Source organism: Kwoniella dendrophila, chromosome 1, assembly GCF_036810415.1.
Source record: "Kwoniella dendrophila CBS 6074 chromosome 1, complete sequence".
NCBI classification, from domain to species: Eukaryota; Fungi; Basidiomycota; class Tremellomycetes; order Tremellales; family Cryptococcaceae; genus Kwoniella; species Kwoniella dendrophila.
This window is the reverse complement of record NC_089476.1, coordinates 3,164,048-3,191,363: the sequence shown is the minus strand read 5'-3', so window position 1 is coordinate 3,191,363 and position 27,316 is coordinate 3,164,048. Positions and strand designations below refer to the sequence as shown.

Genomic DNA, 27,316 nt, shown 5'->3' with positions numbered 1-27,316 from the left:
TTGCAAGACATCCCAGAACTATTTCTTGCTATCCTTTGACATTCATCTTTGTATTGTTTTTACTGCACTCTCACATAGTCATAGCTTTTGGACCGTCCTCTTTGCCTTGGTCAATCATTTTGAGTGTCTATGCGATATGACAGGTTCACCTAATCAACCAGATTTCCAATCTGGAGAAGACTCATCTGCGCCTTCACCTTTACCTATTCCTGCACGATATCCACACCAACACCAAGACCTCGAGGATAATGCTCATGTCCACTCATCACCTGCCTTTGATTATCATGAAGAGAGAAGATTACACTTAAAAGATGAAATATGGTTATCACATCATTTACCTAGACTTCCACCTTCTTCTGTTTCCGAAGCAGGTTCATCAATCAGTAAGACCGGTACAGGTGTTGGAGATTTCAGTACAAGTTATAATAGACAAGGAATGTCACCTGGACAGTTTATATCAGATCTACAGACTTCTCCATTGAATCAAACTAGAGCTATACCATCTACAAGTCCTGGTGAAATAGATTTAGGGACAAAAGGTAAAAATCTAGAAAAAGGTGGTCAAGGTATGGCGATGAGATCATCCTCACCAAGTAATCAAGAAAAACAAGGTCAAGATGAAGGTGAACCAGAGAATGATTATTCATCGAGATTCGGACGTCAACATTATGAGAATGGTTCAAGTATGTTATCGCCCTCAGGACCTGAAGATGGTGATTTGGATCCTGCACCTACACTTATACATAGAAGAGAAAGAGATAAACAGGAAGAACTTGATTTAGAAGAAGAAGCTAGAGAAAGAGAATTGGATGCTGCTTTACTGGGTGCTTTGAACATAGGCGGGAAAAAAGATAGACCAGACGCAATGAACATACCTTCCCAGTCACAACCTGGTGAGTTGATTGCACCCGTTACCTCCATGTCCAGATAAGACACACGTTCGCTTCGCACCCTTTATGTTTGCCAAATACTCGTCATTATCTCCTTCAATCGCAATTGTTCTCGCTCTGCCGTAACAAAACTTCTTGATCTCCTTTTGTCGAAGTCGTTATCCATTCATTTGCTCTCTTGTCGGAACATGCCGGTTAAACGACCGTGCTATCTTTTCCTGCTCTTCTGTTTTAACTCTCCATTTAAATGAAATCCTTGAGATAAGAATTTCACAAAGGATCTCGAATTATGTTGTATCAGTAGAGAGGTATAGTTTATGCTGTGCTTGGAGAAGAACGATAGAACGTGTCTTCTGGCACCCTAGAACAAGCATTAGAAATTCATCTTCCGATGTTCTCGATTCATCTTGGAGAGAAATGAGGTATAAAAGTCGACCCGTCCTTGCCTTGACATTCGAAGCTTTTCCACTTCCTCTTCAATTTCCACTTCCTTCCTTCCCAACCTAAATCTACCCACTTGTACTCTTCGCAAATTATCGATCACAACCCCTTCTATATCCCATTTCTACTATCAAAGCAAAACAATACTTGATCATGGTACTTACCAATCCCGAACTATTTTTGAGCGGCATTCGTTCCCCCTTATCCAAAACCCCTGCTACTTCTGCTCTTCCCACTCCAGTTGAAGAAAAGCCTGAATTGGACTTGAAACCGGAGGAATTACTGATGCAAATGCAAATTCTTGCTTTCGCAGAACAAGGCATCGGAAGTGAGCTTGAACAATTATAGTAAGTCAACAAGGTATCTTGATGGGTGGACTATCAGTGTAACTAAGTAGGTGTAAGCTAATAAACAGTTTACAGTGCTTCCTTCGCTCGATGTCTCGATTTACGTGACAAATACCTCGAACTTTCAAACCAAAGACTCGGTGATAATCCTAAAGATCACGATGGTACATTCCATGGATTTACACCTAAATCATCAGGTGATGTAATGGGACTTAAAGCTGAGGTCCAACAGGATACTTGTGAAGGTTCATCGGCAGCTGAAAATGATGAATTGCCAACTTGGAATATCTATCCCCCACCTCCACCACCACATTGGAGGTGGAAACCTTCCAATGAAGGTGTAATGCCTGAACCAACATCATCTGATGGGACAACTCAAGATACAGCTGCATCTTCTTCACAACAACCTCAATCATTCAAAGTTGAAGATTGTGTAATTCAAGAAGAAGATAAACAACATGTCTTCCATCTTAACGATGAAGGTGTTTTCACTGTTTACCTTGAAGATCGACCTGAAGTATCGGAAAATAACAATAATAAGCCAAAAGTAGAATTCGATATTAAAGGCAAAACTCCATTATCAAGAGTGCCAAACTTGAAAGAATACTTCACAGATTTAGATTACTTGTTAGGCGTATGTTCAGATGGTCCGGCAAAATCTTTCGCTTTTAGAAGATTAAAGTATTTATCTAGTAAATGGAGTTTATATTGCTTGTTAAATGAATACCAAGAGTTAGCAGATATGAAAGCTGTTCCTCATAGGTAAGCCGGCTCAGCTTGACATTCTAGAAAACAATTTCGGTAGCTAACTCGGCGTTTCTATTTTGTAGAGATTTTTATAACGTCAGAAAAGTTGATACTCACATCCATCATTCTGCAAGTATGAATCAAAAACATTTATTGCGATTCATCAAGTCTAAATTGAAAAGAAATCCTAATGTAAGGCAAGCTGTATGACTAGAGTGTACCTCATCGGGTAGCTGACATAGTCATATAGGAAATTGTCATCCATCGAGATGGTAAAGATCTTACTTTGAAAGAAGTGTTTGAATCACTCAATTTGACTGCATATGATCTTTCTATCGATACTCTCGATATGCATGCTCATCAGGTAAGCATTTGTCGACTGATTGGAAACGCCGGAAACTAACATCTTATCCTGACCAGGAATTCCACCGATTTGATCGATTCAACGACCGATACAACCCAACTGGCTCTTCACGTTTGAGAGAGATTTTCTTGAAGACTGATAACCTGTTGAAAGGGAAATATCTTGCAGAACTGACTCAAGGTAAGTTAGCTATCATTTGACTGTAGATACAAAGCTGATCTAACAACGTCAATAGAATTGATTGCCGATCTTGAACAAAGTAAATATCAAGTATCGGAATGGAGATTGTCTATTTATGGAAGGTGAGTTTATATTTTCTACCAACCGCTTGCCTAAAAATGCTTACCTCTTTTTTCGTGACGTCCTAGAAATGTGAATGAATGGGACAAACTAGCTAAATGGGTTGTCAACAACAAACTCGTTTCTCACAATGTTCGATGGTTAATTCAAGTGCCACGTTTATACGAGGTATACAAAGGTTCAGGTTTAGTGAACAACTTTGAGGATGTAGTCAGGAGTGAGCAATTAACCCTGTTAGGAAGTGTATAAAGCTTACTTATGATTCTCTTAAACAGACGTCTTCCAACCATTATTCGAGGTTACCAAAGACCCTTCTTCGCATCCAGAACTACACATCTTCCTCCAACGGGTTGTTGGATTCGATAGCGTAGATGACGAATCGAAACCTGAAAGAAGACTTTACAGGAAATTCCCAACTGCCAAGATGTGGGATACCAATCAAAGTCCTCCTTACAGTTACTGGTGAGCTGCCTGAATCCGAAAAGGAAGAATTCAGCTAACTAGTTGTATTGCGCAGGATTTACTACATGTATGCTAATATGGCATCTTTAAATGCTTGGAGAAGGTCAAGAGGTTTCAGTAAGTTCACCGTTTAACTTGATCACTCGGGCAATGTGAGCTGAACGATAATTGCCAGATACATTCGTTCTTCGACCTCATTGTGGAGAAGCAGGTGACCCAGATCACTTATCATCAGCATTCTTGACTGCTCACTCGATCTCGCATGGTATTCTGTTGAGAAAAGTACCTGCTTTACAATATCTTTTCTATCTCAAACAAATCGGTTTAGCCATGAGTCCTTTATCAAACAACGCATTGTTCTTGACTTATGAGAGGAACCCTTTCAAGGATTACTTCAAGGTTGGATTAAATGTATCTTTATCGACTGGTAAGTTTTTTCTCGTTCATCCAACGGATCAAACAAGAATCGCATTAACCTGATTATTTCTGCTCTACAGATGATCCCTTACAATTCCACTTTACTGCTTCACATCTATTGGAAGAATATTCATGTGCAGCACAAATCTACAAACTTACACCTGCAGATATGTGTGAATTAGCTAGAAATTCAGTATTACAGAGTGGATGGGAAATGCAAGTCAAGAAACATTGGATAGGCCATAAATGGTATTTACCTGGTGCTGCTGGAAACGATATTCATAAGGTAAGTTAGCTGGGTGATAATGAGTAAATACGACCAGCTAATACAACCTATCGTCTTAGACCAATGTGCCAACTATTAGATTAGCGTATAGACATTCCACATTGCTTGAAGAGCTGTAAGTAACCTGACACGAGTTAAAATGCAAAGCTGCGATAGTGGCTGATGTTTTCGAAATTTTGTAGTGCCCTGATTCGACATGGACAGCATTCGCCTTCAGCTACACCTACTCACCTAAAACAATCATCATCTTCGCAATTACCTGAACAACCACAACCACAAACTCAACCTTCATTAACTCGGTCACCTAACTCATCGACTGTACATGAGAAATCAAGATCAACTATAACCAACAGACCAGGAATGACAAGTCATCCCTCTGATGTAGCGGCTGCTGCTATGTCAATGACTAATTCAAGTGTCTATGGTCAAGGTGAGAATCATACCATCGCACCTCATTCAGTTGGTTCAGTGGGTACTTTGGACGAAAGAAGTAGAAAAAAGAGTATGAATCAGATTAATCAAGATCAAGATAATAAGATTCATGCTGCTCGAAGATAGTCAATTATTAGACTTGATGTATACGGCCAGATGAAGGATTGGTCAAACGGCATTTCTAACATTGTGGACGATGTCATTCAGTTGGAGGTATGTGTAGTTGCGGATAATGCATATTGGATATTGGGATGTACGTTTTACAGTGCTGTATATAGTCATTCGAAGAGTGTATAGGGGTTCATGCATAAAATAATCATTATACTATCAAGATTAATCGTATATAAGGTGATGGCGTTAACGTGATTGTCCATGAGGGTTTGTTGATATATTGTAGAAAGGTATATGCTGTAGATGTAGGTATTTAAAGTAAATGTATATATATATTGAGTGAAACCTAAATAGAGCCCGATTATAAAAATATAAGAGAAAAAAGGATTGTCCGTGATATACGTAATTATGATAGTCGTGAAAGAATCATTATATAGGGATAGAAAAAATCCATAATATGCCATATAGGTATCCTTTACTTGTTATTCTTTTGGGAAAGCGTGAAGGAGTAAGATGAGGAGGATTGTCAAAATCCTTTTCTTTTGCATTATTTAGCTATGAGGTCTTAAAGAGAATTCAAGTTTGATTATTTATGATTTGTATAGTCTAGCTTGATGTTTTAATTTTGATTGATCAATTCGATGTGTTCTTCTATATAATAAATCTTGTTGTTGTGGCTCAATAACTTCTTCTTCACATGAAGTACCATTATTTGATAATTTGAAACCTTTTATACAAGTTTGAATTTTACATGAACCATTTAAACATGATACTCCATTTGTTCCTGCTAAAGAAGTACAATCTGTACCTTGTTTCTTTGATTCATTTAATGATGATGAATACATACAACCACCACCTAGATAATATTATAAAAGCGAACATCAATCAATATCAGCTGTTGACCATCTTATCTTATTGTTAATCATGCGAAGCAAATAAACTTACAAGATTCAATATCAGATTTAGTATTTACACATTCAAACTGTAAAGGAGATGAAGTTAAAGAAGAACCAATTGAACATTTCTCTAAACCTATAGGACAATTTTCAGGAGATCTTTTTGATTGAATCATAATAGGTAATCCAGATGGACATGTATAACTTGATTTTGGATAACATTTATTATTACATAAAATTTCAGTTTGTGAATCACATGTTGGAATAATTAGACAGTTTCCTTGTGAATCTAAAGTTGATCCTGGTAAACAACATGTTGTACCTCCTGTCAAGACGTATCCTGTGTTACAAGCTATATCCAGTTACAATCTTGAATCAGCAAAGGTCATTCATCAGAAGAATAAGAGGAGTGATATTGTAAAAAATAATTAATTTGGGTCATGTATGGTTAATGCTTGAATTGTCACTCACCCCTTGCGCAACATGATCCACCAGGACCTTGTAAATCGTGATGAGAATTAGATAAAGAAAGTTGAGCAGAAATACAAGTTTCAACAGCGTCAAAGTTATAGACTCCCGCTTGAAGACCCAATAAACCAGGTTGAGTCTGTGGGGTGCACATGAAAACGAAAAATCAGCAATCATTCACTTTTACTTCAATGAATGAATGTGGAATGTGGCAAAAACTATATAAAATTAAAAAATATACTTACAGAAGAAGCTATGTCAGCTGCAGCAGAACCATTAAAATAAAGACCACCTGTAGCGTAAACGCCAACATTGGCAGAAACACCAGCTAAACTTGCTGAGGTAGCAGCATCTACACAAACACATGCACCAGCATTCAAAGTTATACCTGCACCTTGACCTACTAATCCACCTGCTACAGAACCAACTTCATTGATATGTGTTGAGGTACCTAATCTCACACAAGTGTTTACTAAAACATCTAAATTTAACTTAGATACTTCAACTACAGTTCCACCTAATGTTGTAACTGTGCCACCTAAAGCTCCACCTACACCTGCAACTGTACCACCTAACGATCCACCTAGTGTGTTACCTAACCCACCGACTACTCCACCTAGAGTGCCACCTAAGTTACCAACGGTTTGTCCTAATCCACCTAACAAACCATCAAGTAATCCCCTGTCTTCAATGTGTCCTGATGAAGTTGAAGTAGAGGTAGAAGTGGATTGAGAAGGTGCCACAACTCTTTCAGAATGAATAGATCGTGCTGACGTAGCAGTGGCAGCTAAGAGAGGTAAAAGAGCAGCGAGGAAAAGCATTTTGAAGTGTTCAGAGCCTTTGGATTGCTAGATAATTCCGTAAAGGAGTGTTGTCGATATTACAAGTGTGGTATATGGTGTTTGAAATTGTTATAAACCTTGAGTATCAAAAAATGTGACTTGTCCGTTAAGTTACCTTTATGCTTGAAGGTGCAATTCAATTGCACTGATATTGAGAAAGAAATCGAGTTTACCAAAAAAGAGACCAGAAATTATAATATACTATTATCGTCAAGAAATTGATATTATACTGAAAGATGTTATTGAAACCGTCAAGGTATGTAGTGGTAGACTCTGTCTATAGTGGTGGTTGTTGTTGTTTAAATGAATGTGGGTATATTCACTTCAATTTCTGAAAGAATAAAGTTGGAGCTAGTTTCACGGAAAATGGAAGAACGACCTAAATGATCATTCAAGAACAGATTGATCGGATTTCGGGTGAAGAGAACAGTGCGAAAAGAAAAGAAGAGAAGAGAAAGTCCGAATGGGTGAGATAAAGATGAGGAGAAGGAATGATGAAAAGAGGTTTATCATGTTGAATGTAAGTCTCTCTTTAAAGGTAATTCTTTCTCCGTGTCAGTGAAAGGTTTAATTTGGTTCATTGCGTTCCTTGTTGTGCCAAGAAGTTTGAAATGAGAAGTAATCATCAACCACTAAGACCTTCTAGAACTGAAGTGGTTGTCGTCTAAAATGGACCAGCATGTTCACTCTATGTATTTCTCAGGTATTCGATCAATATCAGATGAGACATCTTAGAATAGTCCGTTAGTTTATCTCTATTCAGTTTAGGGAATACTCAGCATGTTCAATTTACGTTGTTGAGTTGGTTGAATCTTGAAGTTTTTCGTTAAGTTAAAGAAATTCAGTGCAATGGATTAAATTAATGATCGCCACTTCCATCATCGATTGACAACTGTACTTAAGCGAATATTCTCGAATACCTTGAATGAATCAGATAACACATGGATATGGAACAGTTTATTCCGCCAATTCCTGATTTTTTGTTAATTTAACCTTATCTGAATTGATCAACGAGTAATTCTGAATGTTTTGATCATCGCCACTAACTCAAATTTACTCCGTTTGGGTTTGACCGTTTCATCAATCGGTTGAAACGACAATCCGCTTTTTTTGATCTCGGGTTGATACAGATAGCACAATTATTGTATTTATCACCATGGAGCCTAATAAAGATGGAAATCGGTCGACGTTGCTTTAGTTCAGGTTCAAAGTAATATGTGGAATTGGTCTTTCACCCAATTGACTGAAAATACCAAAGTGAGCTGTTTCAGTCGGTTTCGGATTTTCTGAATTGATAGATCAGTTTGTAGTGTATGGTATTCCTAAGTAAGATGGTACTGCATCACCAAGATCGAATCAGCAGGATCTATACGATAGATTAGGTGACTATGCCGTCCTGAGGAATATCTGGTGGAACTTGAAGATGCATTTTACAATACTTGTCAATACGCTATGAGTACAGTACATGTAAAGCTAACTTACCTGGATTTATCAACTGATTTGGCTGAATTGTTCGATAGATGATAGGACGGTGAAATGCCACATTTATACGATAACGAAATTTGAATCTCACGTGTTTGGCACGCGAAAGATCCAGTGGAGGTCAGAGCGCGTCTTTCTACGGTCTCGTTGATTCCATACGAGTATGAACATTTCAACATTTCCATGTAACATTTCGACTTATTATTAAAATCTTGCTACATACCTCTTTCAAGACTCATCTTATAGACTTTTTCAATCTCCTTCTCGGTCAAACATCAATTTAGCGATTAAGGATAGAAAGGATCAGTCAAAATGTCTTTAAAAGTACCAAAAGCTGGAGGTCCAGATCTCTTTAAGGCTGGTTACAAGGTATGTTTCAAGGTTTTGTCAAGAAGCAGCTTTGTATAGATCACTACGTCGCAAAAAGGTCTTTTCAGCAAGGCTTTAGGATTTCACAGACGAAAGTCGAATAGAATGTGTTGCTAATTTATTTGATAAAATGGGTAGCATATGTCCGGTCTTGAAGAAGCTGTCTTGAGGAATATTGCAGCTGTAGGAGAATTAAGTGAGATTGTTAGAACTTCTTTCGGCCCTAATGGTGAGTAATTTGATTACTTCATGGTACCATATTCCTTGCACATACCAACCTCAGAGCTCTTGTATCACCTTGTTGACCTTATGTTATCACTCAGGTCGAAACAAGCTTATTATCAATCACCTCGGTAGACTTTTCGTAACTTCTGATGCAGCAACTATAATTAGAGAAATCGAAGTAGCTCATCCAGCAGCTAAGTTACTGGTTATGGCTAGTACAGCTCAAGAAGCTGAGGTAAGTCTTACTTCAATCTCTACAAGCACCCAAATGTGCGAGGCGATGAAGCTGATAAGGTCAAATACGTAATTGCTATAGATGGGAGACGCTACTAACCTTGTATTGATCTTCGCCGGAGAACTATTGAAAAGATCAGAACACCTTTTGACCATGGGCTTACATCCTTCAGATGTAATTCAAGGTTATGAAATGGCTTTAGCTAAAGGTCGAGAAGAACTTGAAAGTGAGTTTTCAATTTCCGTCAGCTTTTGGTTCTATAGCTACTGATATGCTGATTTATTGAATTGTTTTAGCCCTTATTACATCCACTATCCCTTCATCCCCACTCCCCACTGCCGAACAACTCTCTAAAGCAGTTGCAACTTCACTTGCATCAAAACAACCAGGATGTGAAGAATTCCTTTCAAACTTGGTAGCTGAAGCTTCACTTGCTGTTATGCCTAAAAATCCTAAAGATTTCAACGTAGATTCAGTCAGAGTGGTTAAAGTTTTAGGTGGGGGTCTTGAAGCTAGTAGAGTTGTTAGAGGTATGGTGTTTGGTAGAGAACCTGAAGGTAGGTTAGCTGTGAACAGCATCTGCTTCAATAGCTAACCAACAATACACAGGTGTCGTAAAGAATGCTACAAAAGCTAAAGTAGCGGTTTACACTTGTGGTCTCGATATTTCTCAAACTGAGACCAAAGGTACTGTATTACTCAAAAAAGCAGATGATTTACTCAACTTCTCTCGAGGCGAAGAGAAACAACTTGAAGGTGTAAGCTATCCATCCCTTGTATAAACGACCAGATTATTCAGCTCACCTATCCTCCGTAGTACTTCAAAGAAATCGCCGATTCCGGTGTAAAACTCATCATTGCTGGTTCCGGTATTGGGGATCTCGCTTTACATTATCTTAACAGAATGAACATTGGTGTTATCAAGGTATTATCTAAATTTGATCTTAGAAGATTATGTAGAGTAGTTGGAGCTACACCATTAGCGAGATTAGGTGCACCAACAGCTGAAGAAGCAGGTATGGTTGATGTATTTGAAACTGTTGAAATTGGTGGAGATAGAGTAACAGTATTAAGACAAGAAGAAGGTGAAAAAACGAAAACATCAACAATCGTTTTGAGAGGTGCAACAGCAAATTATTTAGATGATTTAGAAAGATCATTAGATGATGGAATCAACACAGTTAGAATATTGTTAAGAGATGGTAGACAAGTTCCAGGTGCAGGTTCAACTGAAATTGAAATTGCTCGAAGAGTTTCTGATTTCGGTGGAAGGACATCAGGATTAGCACAACATTCAATAAAAAGATGGGCAGAATCTTTAGAAGTTGTACCTAGAACTTTAGCTGAAAATGCTGGTTTAAATGCTGAAGATATCGTATCAGCTTTATATAAATCACATCAAGAAGGTAACTTATTAAGTGGTGTAGATATTGATAATGAAAGTTCTGAAGAAGAAGGTGGAAGTAGTGAGGGAATAACAAGTAAATTAAAAGAAAAAAATATCTTAGATCCATACGCTGCAAAAGATTGGGCAATCAAATTAGCTACAGATGCTGCTATTTCAGTCTTAAGAGTTGATAGTATCATAGTAGCTAAACAAGCTGGTTTGGCTCCTCCTAAACAACAAGGTCATTGGGATGATGATTAGTCATAATTTGATTCGTTTGAAAGGGTTATTTTATAGATAAAAAGTGAATATCAATAGATTCACAAATCTTAGTATATGTCAATGCATACATATCTCTGCGAATAATACACCATATCCAATTAACAGATAATCCTAATTCAATCTTTCGATTTTGTATAATATCTTGTTTCTTTACTGAATTGAACAAATTGGTTCAGGTGAATCAGACGGAGCTGGACTACCTTTCTCTACTTTTTGCATTACGATCTACGATATTAAAATATTAAAATAAATAGTCAAATGACTTACTCTGCAACTACTTTATCAATAATCAAGTTGAATCAAGAAAAACTAAAAGCTTACCGGCACCATCACACCTCCAGGTAATTTTGTACCCATAGGTAAAACCATTGGAAAATCAGCTACTGATGACATTGGAAGTACCGCTCCACCAGGTAAAGATGTACCTGCAGGTAAGCTATAATATATGTAATTTTTAGAGATCTCGTTAATCGACGTAAAACACAGAATATATCTTTCACAACATTTTTGGTCCGGATTGAAGCTTTATGTTATTACATTTATATATATTGAGGAATTCGAACTTACAAAACACCTTCAGTACTGTAAATTTTTTGATTAGCTAATTAGCTATTTATCTATTTGATCATTCAAATCCTCAAGTTTTCGAAACTTACATAGTATGATAAGCATGATATTTTATACCATAACCATCAGGTACAATAGCGTTCTGATAAAAGGAAGAATTTGGGTTTATCACGTTATTAGTTATCAATTTTGATTTAGCGGTTTGAGATCAGAAAAAAAGTAAAAAATGGTTACATTATTTCTGATGGTCAATCTCACTTGAATATCAATTCGAGAATCAAGGAAGTGAAAAAGAAACTTACAGGAATTGGATCTTCAACAGTTACGGCAAATGGATGATCAGGTTTACCAGCTCCTACTCCAGGTGGTAAAGCGAATTTCTTTTTACTTTCCGCCATTTTTAAATCTCTTTTCTACGTTTACTGTATTTTAATGATATTATATAAAATGCAGGTTTCTATTTTCCTCAGAAATAGCTGTTCAAATAACAGAAAACCATACTGTATTTCTGTCATAAAAACTATATATTTAAATAACCTGCTCTCAAAGATTGTTATAGCGAATGATCTAAGACAGATCAAAGGATGTCAATCATGATAGAGGGATCATGGAGACGATCCCGAGGGGAAAACAAATGAAAGGATATCTGACAATAACTCAAGAGCAAACATCATAGATTGTCGCAAACCCGTGAATGGTGGTTCTCTTTTTGATGTTATGCATGAATACTCTTTACTTTATTTTTAAGATCTACACAATAGATTCAGCATTGCAGCAGTCCGATACGCATCCAACTCAATAATCATGCTTGAGACCGATTCTTCTCTTCATTATCTTTAATTATCTTTATCTGCAGTGCCTTTAACATGGCATAAGCGAATTCTAATCTTGGTGTTGAAACATTATGTTCTTTAGCAATTCTCAAGACAGATCCAACTATAACTTCAATCTCGATCGGACGATTTTGTTCAATATCAATTGTTAATGAGTATTTATGTCCTTTTCCTGCCGCTCTTGATCGACTTGTGAGCTGAACGATGTGAGGTATTCAAATTATCAGCTTTCACTATTCATGGAAGGGTACAAAGGAAAGTCGGAGAGTCGAAAAGTTGCAAAGTTGTTTGTCCTTCAATGGCCTGACTTTTTAAAGTTCAAAGTATAAGGCCAGATCGCCAAATGAGGTGAACAATAGTGTATAGAGATAGGTATATGATGAATACTGGAAGTAAAAATCAAACCAAGCCAACTCACACTTGTCCAAGCAAAATCCGTTACGTCCTGTGCGTTACCCATTACATCTCCAGCAGGATACTGAACCATGCCTTCATATAATAAACCAGATTTAAATCCTACATCAGCAATTTCTTTGAAATAATCCTTGATAAAGTTCATTTCCGTTTCTTCTAAATAACTGAATTCCAATGGTGTATGTCTGATTAATCCCGTTACAACTGCCCAAGCGCAGTTCCATACATTCTGAAGAAGGTGAATAGATTTGAATGAACGCGTCAGTATCGCTGGACTTCAGACCAAATGGGATATCGTGTAAAGGATTGGAAAGATGTAATATGGGGGAATCAATATCGTAAGCATAGAACATACCTTGCAGTATCTCACACAATCAATATGATCTGTATTGAAAATCCTAGCCTCTCCAGCAGTCATCAAGTTCGTCCATAACGTCAACGCTTCTTTTTCTCTATCATTGAACACTCGCGAATTGGTTTTATCATCGTTTTTGACGGGTAACGGTGGATATATACCAGTAACTAAGGTATCCTACAGATGGTTTGCATAAAGTCAGTTCTTATAATACTGATTGATATCAGTGAGATCAGACTGTAATCATATATGACGCTCACCTGACCTGTCCATGTCACTGTATCTTTTGAACTGACAACAGCTATCCATGCTGGACTGGACATTACAGGTGTGCCTGATTGTTTTACAGATTGATGCAGGTCTTCCTCTATACCTAGACCATTCTATGAAAGGGTTATCAGTGTCTGATTTTCCTGAGCAACGGTGAACTGCTCAAAACGGTGATTCAGCTTACCTGTAGAAGATTCCATGACCCTATCTGACCACTTTCAATGAGTTCTTTCAATAAAACTGTATTAGGTAAAATATCAGGTAAACATTTGGTGCAGACTACGCAAATTGAATAACGTTTTCCACCGGCCAATGCTTCTTGTTGAGATTTGACCACTACCAATATGACAATTCATATGTATCAGCTAAGCTAATCTCATTCGCGTCAGTCATCATTGAGCTTACCTCTGTACGGTTTCCAATTTTCGATTGTACCAAATCTAGTTGTTTGTAACGTCACACCGGTAGTTGTGTATAAATTGTAGTTTGATCGAGCTACAGCTGTCACTCTGGCTTTGCTTGACTGATAGCTTTCTATCATCAGTTCTCAGTTTTACAAAGTAACGTTGCACACAAGTCACATACTCTTTCAAGTAAATAAGCATATATTGAGCCAATTGAGCCTAAACCTATCAAAAGGATATCGACCGGTTCATTTGTGGTAGTGCCGTTTGCTGCGATATTGTTGGTCATTGTGCAGTCTGACTTGAAGGTGATATCAAGAGCAGTAGTAAGCAGATTCCTGAGCACACTCTGTTAAGTTCTATATATATATATGTTGTGACAAGAATTGATGTACATAAGTGAGTGATTCTGTCGGGTCAAAAATAGCCGACAAGCCGAACATTGTTACCTCGGATCACGTGCTTGGACCCTTAATCTATCATCAGACCATATTATGGGGTTTACTCCTCGCGCGACGATTTTTTACTCAATGCGCGACACTAAAGGGTGCACTAAGATAGAATCCTATCATTTCCCACCATACACAACAGATTCCGTCAAGCAAAGCTACCATGAACACGTGTTTATCATGATTGTCCCGAGCAGTGTCAACATGACAACAACATCCAATAAATATAGTTACAAATTCCCTTTCTTACTTATCCCTTCTATAACACAATCGAATCAACCTGACATTGTCCTCGAGCCTTCATCATACCCTAAGTGCTCTATCAGAATGTAGAGTAGGTGAAAAGGCCTTATGCATGCATGCATGCATCATTTCAATTGAATTAGCAATTTTAACTTCAAACTCCGCGCTCATTGTAAGTCAAAACTTATGTTGGTATCACCTTTAATGTCGTGTATTGAGTAAAAATCTTATAGTAGTACAACTAATCCACGTCACCCAAATTGTCATGATATAATATGATAGTACTAGTTACAAAGAGATAATTGCGGAATTCTCCGCAAGTTGGCACAAAGCGGCGTGCACCACTCATTGGTCAATTTAAGAGGGGGTAGGTCATCATCATCATCATTCATGCCAACTTTCGGTTCTTCCCACCTTTCTTGTTGTTCCCCCGCATACACCATAAATAAACAACGATATTTGACCATAAAATATATCTATCTGATATAACGATATAACAAGGTAGATTAACGATCAAACTCTGTAGTCACAATGTCCATCTCTCCACCAAGATTGCTTAATCCTATACCTACTCTATCGGATGCTTTACAAAACGAAGATAACTCTTCAATGGTTATTGCACCTGAACTAATGGGTGAAGAAGGTTTACCTCCATCTATCAAAAGACGTGCATCTGATCATGAAGATGATGAAAATAACGCGACTACTCTTGGATTAAGCAGTAACGGATATCAAAGTAGTTCAGCAAGAGATGAAAGATCTGATTGGGGTAATAATAATCATATAACTAATGATAGACATCATCACCAACATCAACAACATCAACATCCATGGGAAGAAGGATATGGAGATCAACAACAACAACAACAACAACAGCAGCAAGATAATTTATCTTCGGCAGAATATCAACCACCTGGACAACTAACGGGCATAGCCAATGATTCAATCAAAGATAATCAAGAAATTGACCAAGAAAATGGTAATAATAATGATGGTAATTCAGATAAACCCAAACCTAGAAAAAGAGCAAGAGTATCAAAACCTAGACAATCAAAAGATAATAGAAATGGTAATTTAAGAGAAGATGGTTTACCTGAAGAAGGTATATTAGATTTTGCAGATCCTTCAGGTGATTTCAAATTAGGTCCTGTTTATGTACATCCACCAAAAGGTGCTGCACAGGCATGTGTAAGGTGTCACAAAATTAAAAGAAAATGTGATAATGCAAAACCAAGATGTGCAGGTTGTAATAAAGCTGATGTAGCTTGTGTTTTCGAATTAAGTCCTGCAACAGCTAGGTAAGTTAACAATCGATTAATCTTTCTATCTATGAAAAATAAAAGCTAATCTACCATTGTTGTATCAGTTACGTGACTAGTTTGAAATCAGACAACATAGCATTAACTTCACAAATTGCTTCAGCTGCTGAAAGGATACAACATCTTGAATCTGCTATATCAAACTTGGAAAGAGGTTTACCACCACCTCCTGAAAGAGATCCTTACGAAGAAAGTGACCATCATTTTTCGAATCAATTGGCAACGCAAGCGGATTTCGCTGCAATGTCAAAAACAATCTTATCAGTTAAATCAGATGATTTCGAAAATACATTATTTGGGAATCATAATGGTAGTAATGAGGACTCAACTAGAAATGCATTTTTGCAACAATTTTCTACAAATCCTAATACTCTAAATCAACAACATCGTCAACAATCAAGTCCTTTACCCCCGTATGATGTAGCTTTACAAGCTGTTGAAACCTTTTTCGCGACAAATGCCATCTCTTATCCTTTATTAGATAGAGAGGAATTCTTTAGAGATATGGATGCTATCTATCATCAAGAGCAATCTGGTGAACGTAGAAGTGGTTCATATGACCCCTCATCCCATCAAAATGACGAAGATGCGAGAATTTGGGCTAGTAAGGAATTCATTCTTTTCATGACTATTGCCATTGGATCAACTAGTAAAGAACGGTTAGGTGAGGTAGAAAAAGGTTCTACAAAACACCATAAAGTCAGAGCTCTAGCTATCCTCCCATCAGCTGTAGCAAAGGAAGATATCGTATGTTGCGCTCTTTTTCATCTGAACCTTCCAGTAAAATGGCTAATCGAATTTGTAACGTAGTTTTGCGTTCAATCCCTTACTCTCCTTGCCATTTACGCTATATTTGATCCATCCGGCATTTCCATATGGCACGTTATAGGCTTCGCAGCTAGAGTAGCCCTTGCACTCAACTTACATAGAAGAGTTCAGGATTCGTCTGTTCCTGCAAATGTAGTCGAGAACCGCAGAAGAGTGTTCTACTCCCTTTTCAACTTGGATAGATTGGTAGCTGTGACTTTGTCTAAACCCCTTGCGATAACCGACAATGATATAGATGTTGAGGTAAGCTAGTCCGTGATTCAGCCACCGAGGAACGTACAGCTAACGAATTATCTTTTTCGAAAGTTACCAACACAGTCACCCACAGATGAAGCGTTCCGCGGTCAAGATCGAATGGAATACACTCGACACATTATCAAATTACGTCGATTGGGGGGAATCATCCATTCAACGGTATATTCAGTATCAGGTGAACTTTCCAAAACTGAGAAATGGGGTATCTTGCATGATTTACGATCAAAATTAGATCAATGGTTATCTGAATGTCCAGTAGCTAATGAATCAGAAAATGATAACAGTAACAACCAAGATGTAAAGTCCACTTCCATGCTACAAAATCAAACTCATTCATGGTTTTCGTTAAATTACCAACAATTGATTTGTTTATTGTATAAACCATCGCCATTGAATCCGAATATATCAAATGAAGATTTGACGAAAATATATGTTGAAAGTTCGAACTGTTTAGATACATATTTGAATTTGTGGAAAGAACAAAAGATAGTTTACAATTTAATCAATGTTTCAATGCAATATCAAAATTGTATTATATTATTATACTCTATATATGAGCTCGATAAAAGAAATAATGAGTTGAAATCAAATCCTCAATGGAATAATCAAGTAAACTTAAAATTGAATCAATCAAAATTATTATTAGATAAATTCAGTAACTCCTTAGGTGAACACTCAAAATTATCTTCAATATATAAAGAGATTTTTAATACACTTTTACCTAAATATGGACCTTTAATAGCAAATGAACAAGAATTAGAATTATTAAATTCAGGTTCAAAGTCTTTAACAGAAAATGAAAAAGACAGAGAATTTTTAATTCCTTTGGCAAATAATTGGAATTCTTCTTTGATTGATATATCATTAAAAGGTCTTGATGATGAAAATAATAATAATAATCAAAATGAGAATGATCCAATTTTCAAATTAATTACTCAATTATGGTTTGATTCAGGTAATTTCAATTTTAATCAACAAAATTTACCTTTTTCGACATCATCTTCATCAATATCACCTTTAGTAGATCCTTCATTAATAACTCAAGTTCAAAATCAACAAGATGATTTTCAATTAAATCAAATTCAAAATCAAGATCAAAATGATTTAAAATCTAGAGATTTAGGTAGCGCAAGAGGTTTATGGCATCAACTTGGTTAAATTACTATTTTGTGCAAACCACTAGCTCTACCATTCTTTTCTAAATCTACTCCTGATACTTTTCCTCTTTTATACCTATTTCAACGATTGTTTCCGAATCCGGTATCCACTTCTATATACTTTCTGTAATGGAATTGGATATTCTGTAGTTATTGTATTTTCCTGTGTTCCCCTTTTTTTGATGTAGAACTCGAAAACGATTAAAGAGAGAATAAATGCATCATGTAAAAGCAAAATGTGTATGCAGTACAGTCTATACTATAGTTGGAACGACATTGATAACATGAATGTTCCCGTGTGCATAAGATAAATCCCATCAATTGTAAAATTACAGTAGTATAAAAATTATATTTAAGATATGAAAGTCCGTCCAAAAATCGTTCAAGCTGATAACTTTTTTCGGGGGATGGGATAAGTTGTGAGTGTCCAATAGCTGAATTCATGTCGTTTCGATGTTTCGATGATTGGAATGAATCGATTGCTGAGGTTGTATCAATTTTGATTATGACGGCTGGATCATATTCGCTTCATTTGAGTTTTGGGTCTTAAGCCTACAGTATTGAAATACCAATCAACATACTGAATAATAACGTTATATATATATATGTGTTCAAATTTAACAAGTTCAACTTTGACAGTAATGGCAATGATGAAGAATCAATAAACGTCCTTGAAATTTTCGTTATAGTATTAGAAGTAGATTTTGTAGTAGAAGTAGAACTAAAAGACGATGAAGGAGAATTATTTTGATTATTTACCTTGTTTGAAGCCGATGAGGATGTTCCGCTTGTAGCTACATTTGATTGATTATTATGGTTTTCTTTGGCTGAACCTGATCCGTTAGTTGCTCCCTTAGCAGCGGCAGCTTTAAAGAGATTTTGAATGGCTTCTTTCCAGATTCCCCTGTCGACTCGATCGAGGTTTCTGTCGCTACAAAGATAGAAATTACGACATTAGAATGGTGATTGATATGTTGGATGCCGAGAGATGGCAATTTGGTTGATTGTCACAACTACTTACTATGTCATTAAGCCGTTGATCTCACCCTCAACATCTACAGTCTGTGTCCACACTGCACCTGAACAGGCATGAGTGGAGATTTGACTTTGAAGCATTGTAAGAAGGTCTCGCTATTCGAGTCAACAAATATCAAAATCAGTCTGAAAGCTAATTTCGACATACGATCACACGATGTAGACGGTATGGCGAGAGACTTACAGATCGAGAGTTCCACTTTTCAAGTGTTTCGTCGATTTCATAAGTCTCGTTGATAGATTTAATAGCCTTTGGATCATTCCATAAACTACGAAGAAGAACGATAAGCCGATCAATAACTTACCTCTGAAATAGCGTTTCGATCGTCTCAACTTACTGATCAATAGATACGTTATATCCTAAACCACCAAATTCACCTTGGAAACCAATCCTAGAAGGATCGTAAGGTCCTGACGGGTTTTCAGCGTTGAGCATACCGCATTGTGGGTCAGGGTACTAACAACGTGGATGGGATCTATATCAGCTAATTGCTACGCATGCAGTAGCTGCTAGTGATCGGCAAAACATACATGATGGTTATCTGAATAATCACCTGCACCGTGATCATGCCAACCACTAGTAGCATCAATCAATCTAGTTGGGTCAAGGTCTTTTACCATTGGTGCATGTCTTGTTTCAGGTCCATCGGTAGGTTGTCCCCAGCCCTCATTGAAGATAACCCAGGTATAAATAGATGGGAATGATTTATGTAGATTGACTAATTCTTTCAACTCTTCAACCCATTGGTCTTGCTCTGAGAAGATATGGAATAGATCGCTATTAGCTCAATGGTCTGCGCTCACGGCATTGAAGCATTAAAGTAAAACTTACGAGCTTGATTAGGTAAAAATTGTTTTCTAGCAGTTGTACTTGGCATATCTTGAATAACTAATAGACCCATTTCATCACATGCTCTATAGAATAAATCAGTCTCAACTTTGATATGTTTTCTGACCATATTGAAACCTAATTCTTTCAAGTATTTCAAATCAAATTCCATAGCTTCTTTGGATGGTGGTGTGTAAATACCATCTGGCCAATATCCTTGACTGTGTAGGTTACAAGTATCAGTGATCTGCGGTCTAATTTCTAACCAATGAAGCTACTCACTCTAAAGTACCGAAAGTGAAGATGAATTCTCCATTTAACAATGGTCTGATAGTACCTTGAACATCACCTTTACCTAAACTTCTAAATCCGGTATAAGTTTGAACAACATCATCTCCCATAGTGACAGTAACATCATATAGATTTGGTGAATCAGGTGACCAGAGTTTAGCATTTGGTAAAGTGAAATTAAATGGTGAATCTGAGTTACCAGTAGATTCATATGCCGTACCTTGAGCATCTGAAACAGAGATTTTGATTGATTGACTTGATGAATCTGATGTAAGTACATTGATTGTAGCTATTCAAGTGATAGACTTGATCAGCAAATAATCAAATATTTACGCACTATTGTTCATGCTGACTTACCAACACCATACATGTCACCACTTAGATCGATTCTCTGAATGTAGGATCTTGGAACAGGTTCAATGAAAACACTTTGCCAAATTCCACTACATGGTGTATAGAAGATATGACTTGGGTTTTTGGTTTGTTTTCCAGCTACGAGCGAAACGCAAACGTCAATCATAGGATCAAATAGTCAAAAGACTAGAAAGAAAGTTAGCCTGGAGTTTTACATACCTGCAATAACATAATCTTCACTGTCACTTGGATCGTGAACAAAGACAGCGATCTCGTTATCTTTACCATATTCAACGAATGAACTGATTTCAGCATCAAATCTAGTATATCCACCTTTATGATTTGTAGCTTTTTTGCCCTAAATAGTGAAACGACAAAACCGTACATGAGTAAGTTTTGAAGAGAAGAGAGAGGTGCAAGGAATAAAAGGTAAAACTTGCATTGATAAAAACAGTTGCTTCATAATCTACAGCACCAAAATTGATTAAAAGGTTTTGACCTGACCATTCTTGAGGTACATTGAATTTAGTTTGAAACCAAGAGAATTCATTATCTTTTAGAGGGACTTGTAAACCTATAAAATAACCATCAAATAATTTCTGAGTTAGTGAAATCTTTTTCCGATTAGTTAAAACTAGACTGATCAGATAGACAAACACACCACTTAAACCTGATTCAATACAACTTGGAATCATAACAGATTTACCCCAATTACTTTTCTCATCTAAATTTTGTGGTATATTTTGTAAATCATCAAAACTAGTTGCTTTTTGATATTTCCAAATACCATTTAAAGATTTCCATTTTTCTCTTTTTTGTTGTGGTCTTGGATATTCTGTCCATGGATCTGTACCTACTTTCGATGTCCAATTTGTACTTAAAGGTGGTTTTTGAACTTGATATCCTGATCCATCAGATTGATATTGCCCGAAAATGGAAGTAGCCCATTGTGGACTAGATAGTAATAATAGAGATAATGCTGTTAGTGATACCATCTTAAGAGGTATGGAGTGATATCAAACAGCTACACCAGATCACCAATTTGAAAAGCAATGTGACGAAAGGAAGTGAAGGTAGGGTTGTTGGACTTCGCCAAATAACGTATTGCGAAAATAGATTATAGGAATAACTAGATAGCTAGATGAAGAAGATAGTATATGTCTTTTCAGATGACTTTAAAGTCAAAAGGACTGGATATATGAATGATTGTATATGGTAAGTGAAATTCTAAATTAATCAATCAATGAATTAAGAGAAAAACCGATGTGACAGGGAAGAAAGGGGGTGTTTGAGTAATGAGAAGACAAGCTTAAGAATTAGTCTAGAGATGATAGGAGAATGAAAAGCTATACGATACGAACAATTGTGAGATATATCCAATTATTCCAATTCCAATCGATACAATCAAGTATGTCAATGTCATTGTTGTCTCGTTCTTTGTTTCTTCTCTTTCAAAGCAAAATAAGCGTAACTTGATTTAGCTGACCTAACTGAGTTACCTATCCTATGCGGTGCGGTGCAAATCAAAAGCTTTGTTACCCGATAAGCCACTAAGGATAAATCGATTAAAGGGTTAATGTTGTATTTCAACTCAATAATCGATTATCGTGCTTGTAATTCATGAAAGGATAAAAAAGACAGGTAAAAACGTTTCATGTATATCAAATATGATGTCTTCCTTCTTCCTACTACCTTCCTTCCTTCCATTCTTCTTAAATCTAGATCAATACACTCACCCCTTGAATCAATACCATTCTACACACAATCAACTGTGTTGACAACACTCCTTTAGAGGTACCAATTCTCCATTCTCCTTATACACAGCCTTGATATTTACAATATGAATCTGATTGTTTATCTGGAATGTTGTGTATATTGGCGTAACTGCTGATGATCATAGCGCATTGATGAATGTGGTATATTTATTGTTCTGTAATCAACATCACAGCTTTATGCATTGATCGAAACAGCGATGACGCTAAAACAACTTTATTTTAGATTAGGTTGTTAGTACTGTTTACAGCGATACATTGATACAGCGTCCGTGCACCGTTGCACCGGTTCAACCTCGGTCTAATGTGCCTGTGTTTAAACAGTACTCCGAACACATTATTGACGGAATCAATCTTGTCGATCCACCAATCTCAGCTCCGTGATAGCCCAATACTGCAGGGAGAAACATGATACATGATACACGGTTTACATTTCGCATTTCTAGTAGTCTCGCCAGGTAGCAAGTTACGACATTTTCTCGGACAGATAATCGCTGTCGTTCTGGTCGACATTGACATGTGTACCCATTATTTGCATGATACGACGATCAGTCTTACATATCCATATGTATATACGAATGTGACTCTTTATATAGGAAACGCGAAAATGACTAAATTGGTAGAATCTAAAAGTACAACATAGACATTACCTCAACTATATGTGTTTGTTCTATGAAACGACGGTATCTATTCCTTATCGTCTAGATCCCTTCTTCTTTTTACCTCTATCATCATCGGAATCATCACCGCCTTTCTCACGATGTTTGTTATCGGCTAGATCGTTAGACAAGGTCAAGTCAGTCTTGAGCTCAATGCGTGTTATTTCATTAACTCGACACTTACATTTTTCAGCTTTTCTTTCTAATTCATCCCAATCTTCTCCTTCATCACTGAGATCTTCTGAGCCAGAATCATCGGAATCATCACCAACTGAACGTTAAAGATGGTCAGCATCCCCATTGGTTATGTTAATAAACGAACTTACAGTCTGATCCACTCTCGTCATCTGAACTTGACTCATCGTCGAAATCATCGGAATCTCCTTCGAAAACTGAACCTTCTTCCGATTCGGATGATTCAGCGTCCTATAGAGCAACATCTAGTCAATAAATTGCACATGTAAAGCCAAACGAGTCACACTCACAGAGCCACCGCCAGTAAGGAACTCCCAACCACCTTCAGCGTAGAAAGCGAGAGGATCATCATTGACAGTTTTCATGATTGCTGGCCAAGACAGATTGACGGGACCTTCTGAGATAGGTACGTCACATGAACTGTTCCAAGAACATTATTAGCTGATGAAGGCTCCTCATATAAAGAAGGGTAAAGAAGTTACTCACTCTAACCATTCTTTAACATTATCTAGATGGACAACTGGAATAGAATTGATATGTATAGGAGCTTTCTTGAAATCATTCGTAACAAATACCATATCAAAGTTCTTTAGACCAAATTGAACTCTTTCCAAATGAACGATTTCTACATCGGATAAAGTGATAACGGTGAAGGGGAATTCTGAGATGTGAATCAAACAATTTGTTGTAGGTAATAGTAGAACATTTGATCTATATGGTACACCAGAGAAACCTAATTCTCTAAAAGGTACATCGACTTCTAATTCATATTGTTGAGCTTGAGCAGCAGATTCAATTCGTCTTGCGAAATCATGGAATTGTTTATCTAATTCTGCTCTTCTTTTTCGATCTTCTTGTTCTTGTTCAATTTCATCTTCATCACCATATCTTGCTCTTCTCTTCTTACCACCCGTCTCATCAAAAGACATATCTGTTACTTCTCGATAAAATTGTACATCATATGTCTTCTTCTTACCGAGCATGATTGGAGATTTGAGATGTACATGAATAATAACAATAAGTTCCTTCTCACTAGGCTGGAAGAAGAGGTGTTTTATATTACTGAATAACAGATCTGCACATACAACATATTAGCCCTCTGCACAATCACAGCGTAAGTAATAGCTCACCAATCTTCGAAGCGGGTCCATCAGGTCTAAATCGGATACCATTTTGGTGAATTTCGACATTTCCATCCGTCTTTTTTCCTTCTGGTGCTGGACGAGGGAATACGTTTTTAAGCACGTAAGGATGTCTACCTTTGACTTCCACCAATTTTTCTTGCTCTATCACGTCCGCAAGTTCCTTTCTTTCAGCTTCTCGTTTGGTAGCAGTCTTTTTAAGTGCAGTTATAGCATCGAACACCTTAAGCATGTGTCGTTGATCTTGGGATCGGAACGATGCGGATCGGATGAAGTTGGCATCGGGGTCCTCAAAAGGCTATAAAGCAGAGTCAGAGCTGTTTTCAGCGATCTCGCAAAACCAACTCACCATGTCCTCCTTCTTTCCCGCTATTTGACCTGGTGACTGGAAGTTGATTCTCAAAACAATGTGGTCTGATTCTTCAGTCTTTGTAACGTTCTTTATGGTCGAAATATGGAAAGGAACAGCAAATCCATTTATAGGAAGTACGACAGATTGCCTTTGCTCGTCAACGTATACCTGACGGAAACAAGTTAGAGCTGACAACCTGACTGAACAACAAGCAGAGTGTAGTGCTTACTCGTCGATCTTCGACAGCTCTAGGTAATTGTTCTTCTCTCCTGTAACTCTCATATCGCTTAACGACCTTGTCTTGAGCACCATCTTTACCTTTTCCACCTTTCTCCCATTTCTTGATACCATCAGCATTTCTCTGGGCGTGTAATCGAGCTTGATTCTGTTTGATCTTTTCTGATGTGGTTTGTTCAACATTATCTCGCTGTCCACCTCGAGTCTTGGTGGGTAAAACACGTCGTCCGGCTCCGGCACCGGTTCTTGTCTTGACAGGTGATTTGGGTTTAGCATCTCCGTTAGCTTTCTTAGGTTTGGCTTTGACTTCTGGCTCAGATTCAGCTTCTTCCTCATCCTGTAGTAACATTAGCAAGCCGTACGTGTAAGAAAGCGCCTAATCCATCCACTCACCTCAAGCTCCATAACAACATCGCTAAGCTTAGTCACACCCTCCGTGAGTACGACTGCACCACTTTGACCAATCTTGACGGTGTCGGAGAGTAGTAAAGAATAGCTGTGGAAAAGTCAGTATCATCAAATGATTTAGACGGAATATACGACTTACGTTTTGCCTTTATTTTTAGGATCGGGAAGTTCCTGTACACCAAGGGTGAGTACTAGAACCATGTTCTCCTTCAAAGTTCTGCTATTCTTGGCACTAAGTAAGAAAGCACTATCTCGGTACTCGATACCAGTCTGTAAGGGAGTCAGCTGTTGCTCGGTGTCCGTCGTAAATGTAGACTTACGGCAAAACCTATACTTTTCAAGAAATTTTGCCCAAGAGAGCCACTTTTAGATTCTACCAATTGTTGAACTTCATTGTATACATCTGAGACTACAGCACCAGCCTTCAACTTCTTTAAGGCCTCTTGTCGAGCATCTATCAATGCTGAATAGTAGGATTCTTGTTTCTATGCGATGTATCAGTCAATCTCTAACTGCAGATGGAAAAAGCTACATACCTTATTAGGATTTATGAAGAATGTCCTACTCATACTGGTACAGTAACTCTTGTAACGTATACCGAGACTCGCTAAGATGACACCGGGTTTGAGGGGACTGCTGTCCGACATTGCGGTTACTTTCAAGTCGTATTTACCGCCAGATTGAATGATAGGTGTGTATACCCATTCAGTGGAAGCGAAGTCAACCTAAAATATTGTGAGAGATCATCTATTAATACGGGTGACGGCCGGGCGAGTCAAGCAACTTACATTTCCCAATGCAGGATTTTTGTTCCACAACTTCATGTCGACAGCCTTGTCGTCGTTTCCAATTTTCTCTTCAACCAAACTACAAAACAACATCAGCGGAACGACTAAGTGCTCTTATGGAGACTTACCCTGCAAACACTTCATGTGGTACAACGGTTCCACGATCTATGATAGACTCCATCTTGGATTTGAAGTAATATTGCATTGCGGTAGCAGTCATTTTCGATCCAGTAATCAAGTTTTTCTAAACAGTTTCCTTAGCTAGAATATCACGAGATAATAACATTTTGTACATACCAATTCTTCCCCATCTTTCTCATTGAGAATTGCTGATATGGAAGTCGATATATCTGCTACTTCTAATCCTCCTTTTGATCCCGATACACTGTTATAAGGACAATCAGCGAAAGATCCTGATTCATAATACAGTTCAGTATAACCTACGCTGCGTTCCAATCGTCTACTAATTTTCCTGCAGGTTTGTCTTTAGGTAAACTACCTATTTTTCCATCTCCTATTGATAATACTAAATCATTTACAACCTCTGATAACGATATGTCAGGTCCTCTCAGCTATATAAGTGAATTTTGAGAAACATACGTTTAGCAGCTGCTTCGTCTTTTGATCTAACCTGTATATCTACCTCTATACCATTTGCTGATTGCAATTGCTTGAGAAGTTTGGCTAGAGTATTATAGTCAGCTTGTACCCGTTAATTGCAGCCCAGGAAGTCTTGGCTTGGAATACTCACCTTTCGATGAACTGCAGACAAAAGTTATCTTTCGTGGTGATTGAGTGAAAAGCATAAGGGTAGAAGGGAACTCGAAACCAAGTAGGTACAGCTATAAGAGCGTAGATCAGCTTAATCGAACTTTCTTTCAAGAGAATAATCGCTAGCTTACCTGTAACGACATAGTCTTATTGTAGGCAGGAGTATCATCATTTGGTTCTCCCAATACCACTTGTAAAGCGGTAAGTCCATCAAGCTCGGCTGTATCGCCAGAAGGATTCTATGAATTTGTTTAAGATCATGAAAGTAAGCTCTAGAGTCCCGAACAGGGGAAATACAGATAGCTTACCTCCCACGCTTGGAATATCCTCTCAGCTCTCTTAAAGAAAAGAGCTGAGTCAAGTTGAATATCAGACATATTGTTTGTCTGTTCTTGTCAAACTTAGA

The 27,316-nt window shown here is 37.5% G+C and overlaps 8 protein-coding genes across 8 annotated transcripts; 3 read left to right on the top strand and 5 right to left on the bottom strand.

Annotated features, from left to right (window-relative positions):
- Window positions 1–136: 136 nt before the first annotated feature.
- On the top strand, window positions 137–4,812 carry L201_001139 (AMP deaminase; the record flags this gene model as incomplete). Its single annotated transcript, XM_066216932.1, has 14 exons — window positions 137–893; window positions 1,645–1,678; window positions 1,754–2,440; window positions 2,509–2,617; window positions 2,676–2,789; window positions 2,846–2,969; window positions 3,025–3,091; window positions 3,158–3,306; window positions 3,365–3,551; window positions 3,607–3,668; window positions 3,727–3,978; window positions 4,049–4,254; window positions 4,314–4,369; window positions 4,437–4,812. The coding sequence occupies 14 exons, from the start codon at window positions 137–139 to the stop codon at window positions 4,810–4,812; spliced, it is 3,180 nt and encodes a 1,059-aa protein (XP_066073029.1).
- Window positions 4,813–5,387: 575 nt separating this feature from the next.
- L201_001138 (uncharacterized protein) lies at window positions 5,388–6,982 on the bottom strand (the record flags this gene model as incomplete). Its single annotated transcript, XM_066216931.1, has 4 exons — window positions 5,388–5,653; window positions 5,743–6,045; window positions 6,165–6,300; window positions 6,407–6,982. The coding sequence occupies 4 exons, from the start codon at window positions 6,980–6,982 to the stop codon at window positions 5,388–5,390; spliced, it is 1,281 nt and encodes a 426-aa protein (XP_066073028.1).
- Window positions 6,983–8,797: 1,815 nt separating this feature from the next.
- Window positions 8,798–10,962, top strand: L201_001137 (T-complex protein 1, theta subunit; the record flags this gene model as incomplete). The annotated part of the gene is made up of 7 exons (XM_066216930.1): window positions 8,798–8,854; window positions 8,993–9,083; window positions 9,178–9,314; window positions 9,396–9,540; window positions 9,611–9,871; window positions 9,924–10,072; window positions 10,132–10,962. 7 exons carry the CDS (start codon window positions 8,798–8,800, stop codon window positions 10,960–10,962), a joined length of 1,671 nt encoding a protein of 556 aa, XP_066073027.1.
- A 171-nt stretch (window positions 10,963–11,133) lies between these two features.
- Window positions 11,134–11,948, bottom strand: L201_001136 (uncharacterized protein; the record flags this gene model as incomplete). The annotated part of the gene is made up of 5 exons (XM_066216929.1): window positions 11,134–11,208; window positions 11,305–11,419; window positions 11,551–11,565; window positions 11,640–11,692; window positions 11,853–11,948. 5 exons carry the CDS (start codon window positions 11,946–11,948, stop codon window positions 11,134–11,136), a joined length of 354 nt encoding a protein of 117 aa, XP_066073026.1.
- Window positions 11,949–12,352: 404 nt separating this feature from the next.
- Window positions 12,353–14,115, bottom strand: L201_001135 (uncharacterized protein; the record flags this gene model as incomplete). Its single annotated transcript, XM_066216928.1, has 7 exons — window positions 12,353–12,580; window positions 12,802–13,026; window positions 13,153–13,329; window positions 13,413–13,535; window positions 13,607–13,758; window positions 13,828–13,945; window positions 14,008–14,115. 7 exons carry the CDS (start codon window positions 14,113–14,115, stop codon window positions 12,353–12,355), a joined length of 1,131 nt encoding a protein of 376 aa, XP_066073025.1.
- A 934-nt stretch (window positions 14,116–15,049) lies between these two features.
- On the top strand, window positions 15,050–18,078 carry L201_001134 (uncharacterized protein; the record flags this gene model as incomplete). The annotated part of the gene is made up of 4 exons (XM_066216927.1): window positions 15,050–15,816; window positions 15,885–16,584; window positions 16,648–16,908; window positions 16,972–18,078. The coding sequence occupies 4 exons, from the start codon at window positions 15,050–15,052 to the stop codon at window positions 18,076–18,078; spliced, it is 2,835 nt and encodes a 944-aa protein (XP_066073024.1).
- Window positions 18,079–18,629: 551 nt separating this feature from the next.
- On the bottom strand, window positions 18,630–21,581 carry L201_001133 (uncharacterized protein; the record flags this gene model as incomplete). The annotated part of the gene is made up of 11 exons (XM_066216926.1): window positions 18,630–19,008; window positions 19,099–19,208; window positions 19,297–19,381; window positions 19,451–19,569; window positions 19,644–19,867; window positions 19,945–20,162; window positions 20,224–20,521; window positions 20,590–20,724; window positions 20,806–20,944; window positions 21,027–21,160; window positions 21,248–21,581. 11 exons carry the CDS (start codon window positions 21,579–21,581, stop codon window positions 18,630–18,632), a joined length of 2,175 nt encoding a protein of 724 aa, XP_066073023.1.
- A 1,471-nt stretch (window positions 21,582–23,052) lies between these two features.
- L201_001132 (FACT complex subunit SPT16) lies at window positions 23,053–27,287 on the bottom strand (the record flags this gene model as incomplete). The annotated part of the gene is made up of 20 exons (XM_066216925.1): window positions 23,053–23,132; window positions 23,202–23,288; window positions 23,344–23,443; window positions 23,503–23,632; window positions 23,699–24,287; window positions 24,343–24,652; window positions 24,704–24,874; window positions 24,936–25,280; window positions 25,337–25,439; window positions 25,491–25,621; window positions 25,672–25,836; window positions 25,888–26,076; window positions 26,140–26,218; window positions 26,268–26,383; window positions 26,437–26,524; window positions 26,584–26,683; window positions 26,740–26,823; window positions 26,891–26,981; window positions 27,042–27,149; window positions 27,219–27,287. 20 exons carry the CDS (start codon window positions 27,285–27,287, stop codon window positions 23,053–23,055), a joined length of 3,135 nt encoding a protein of 1,044 aa, XP_066073022.1.
- Between the last annotated feature and the right edge of the window lie 29 nt (window positions 27,288–27,316).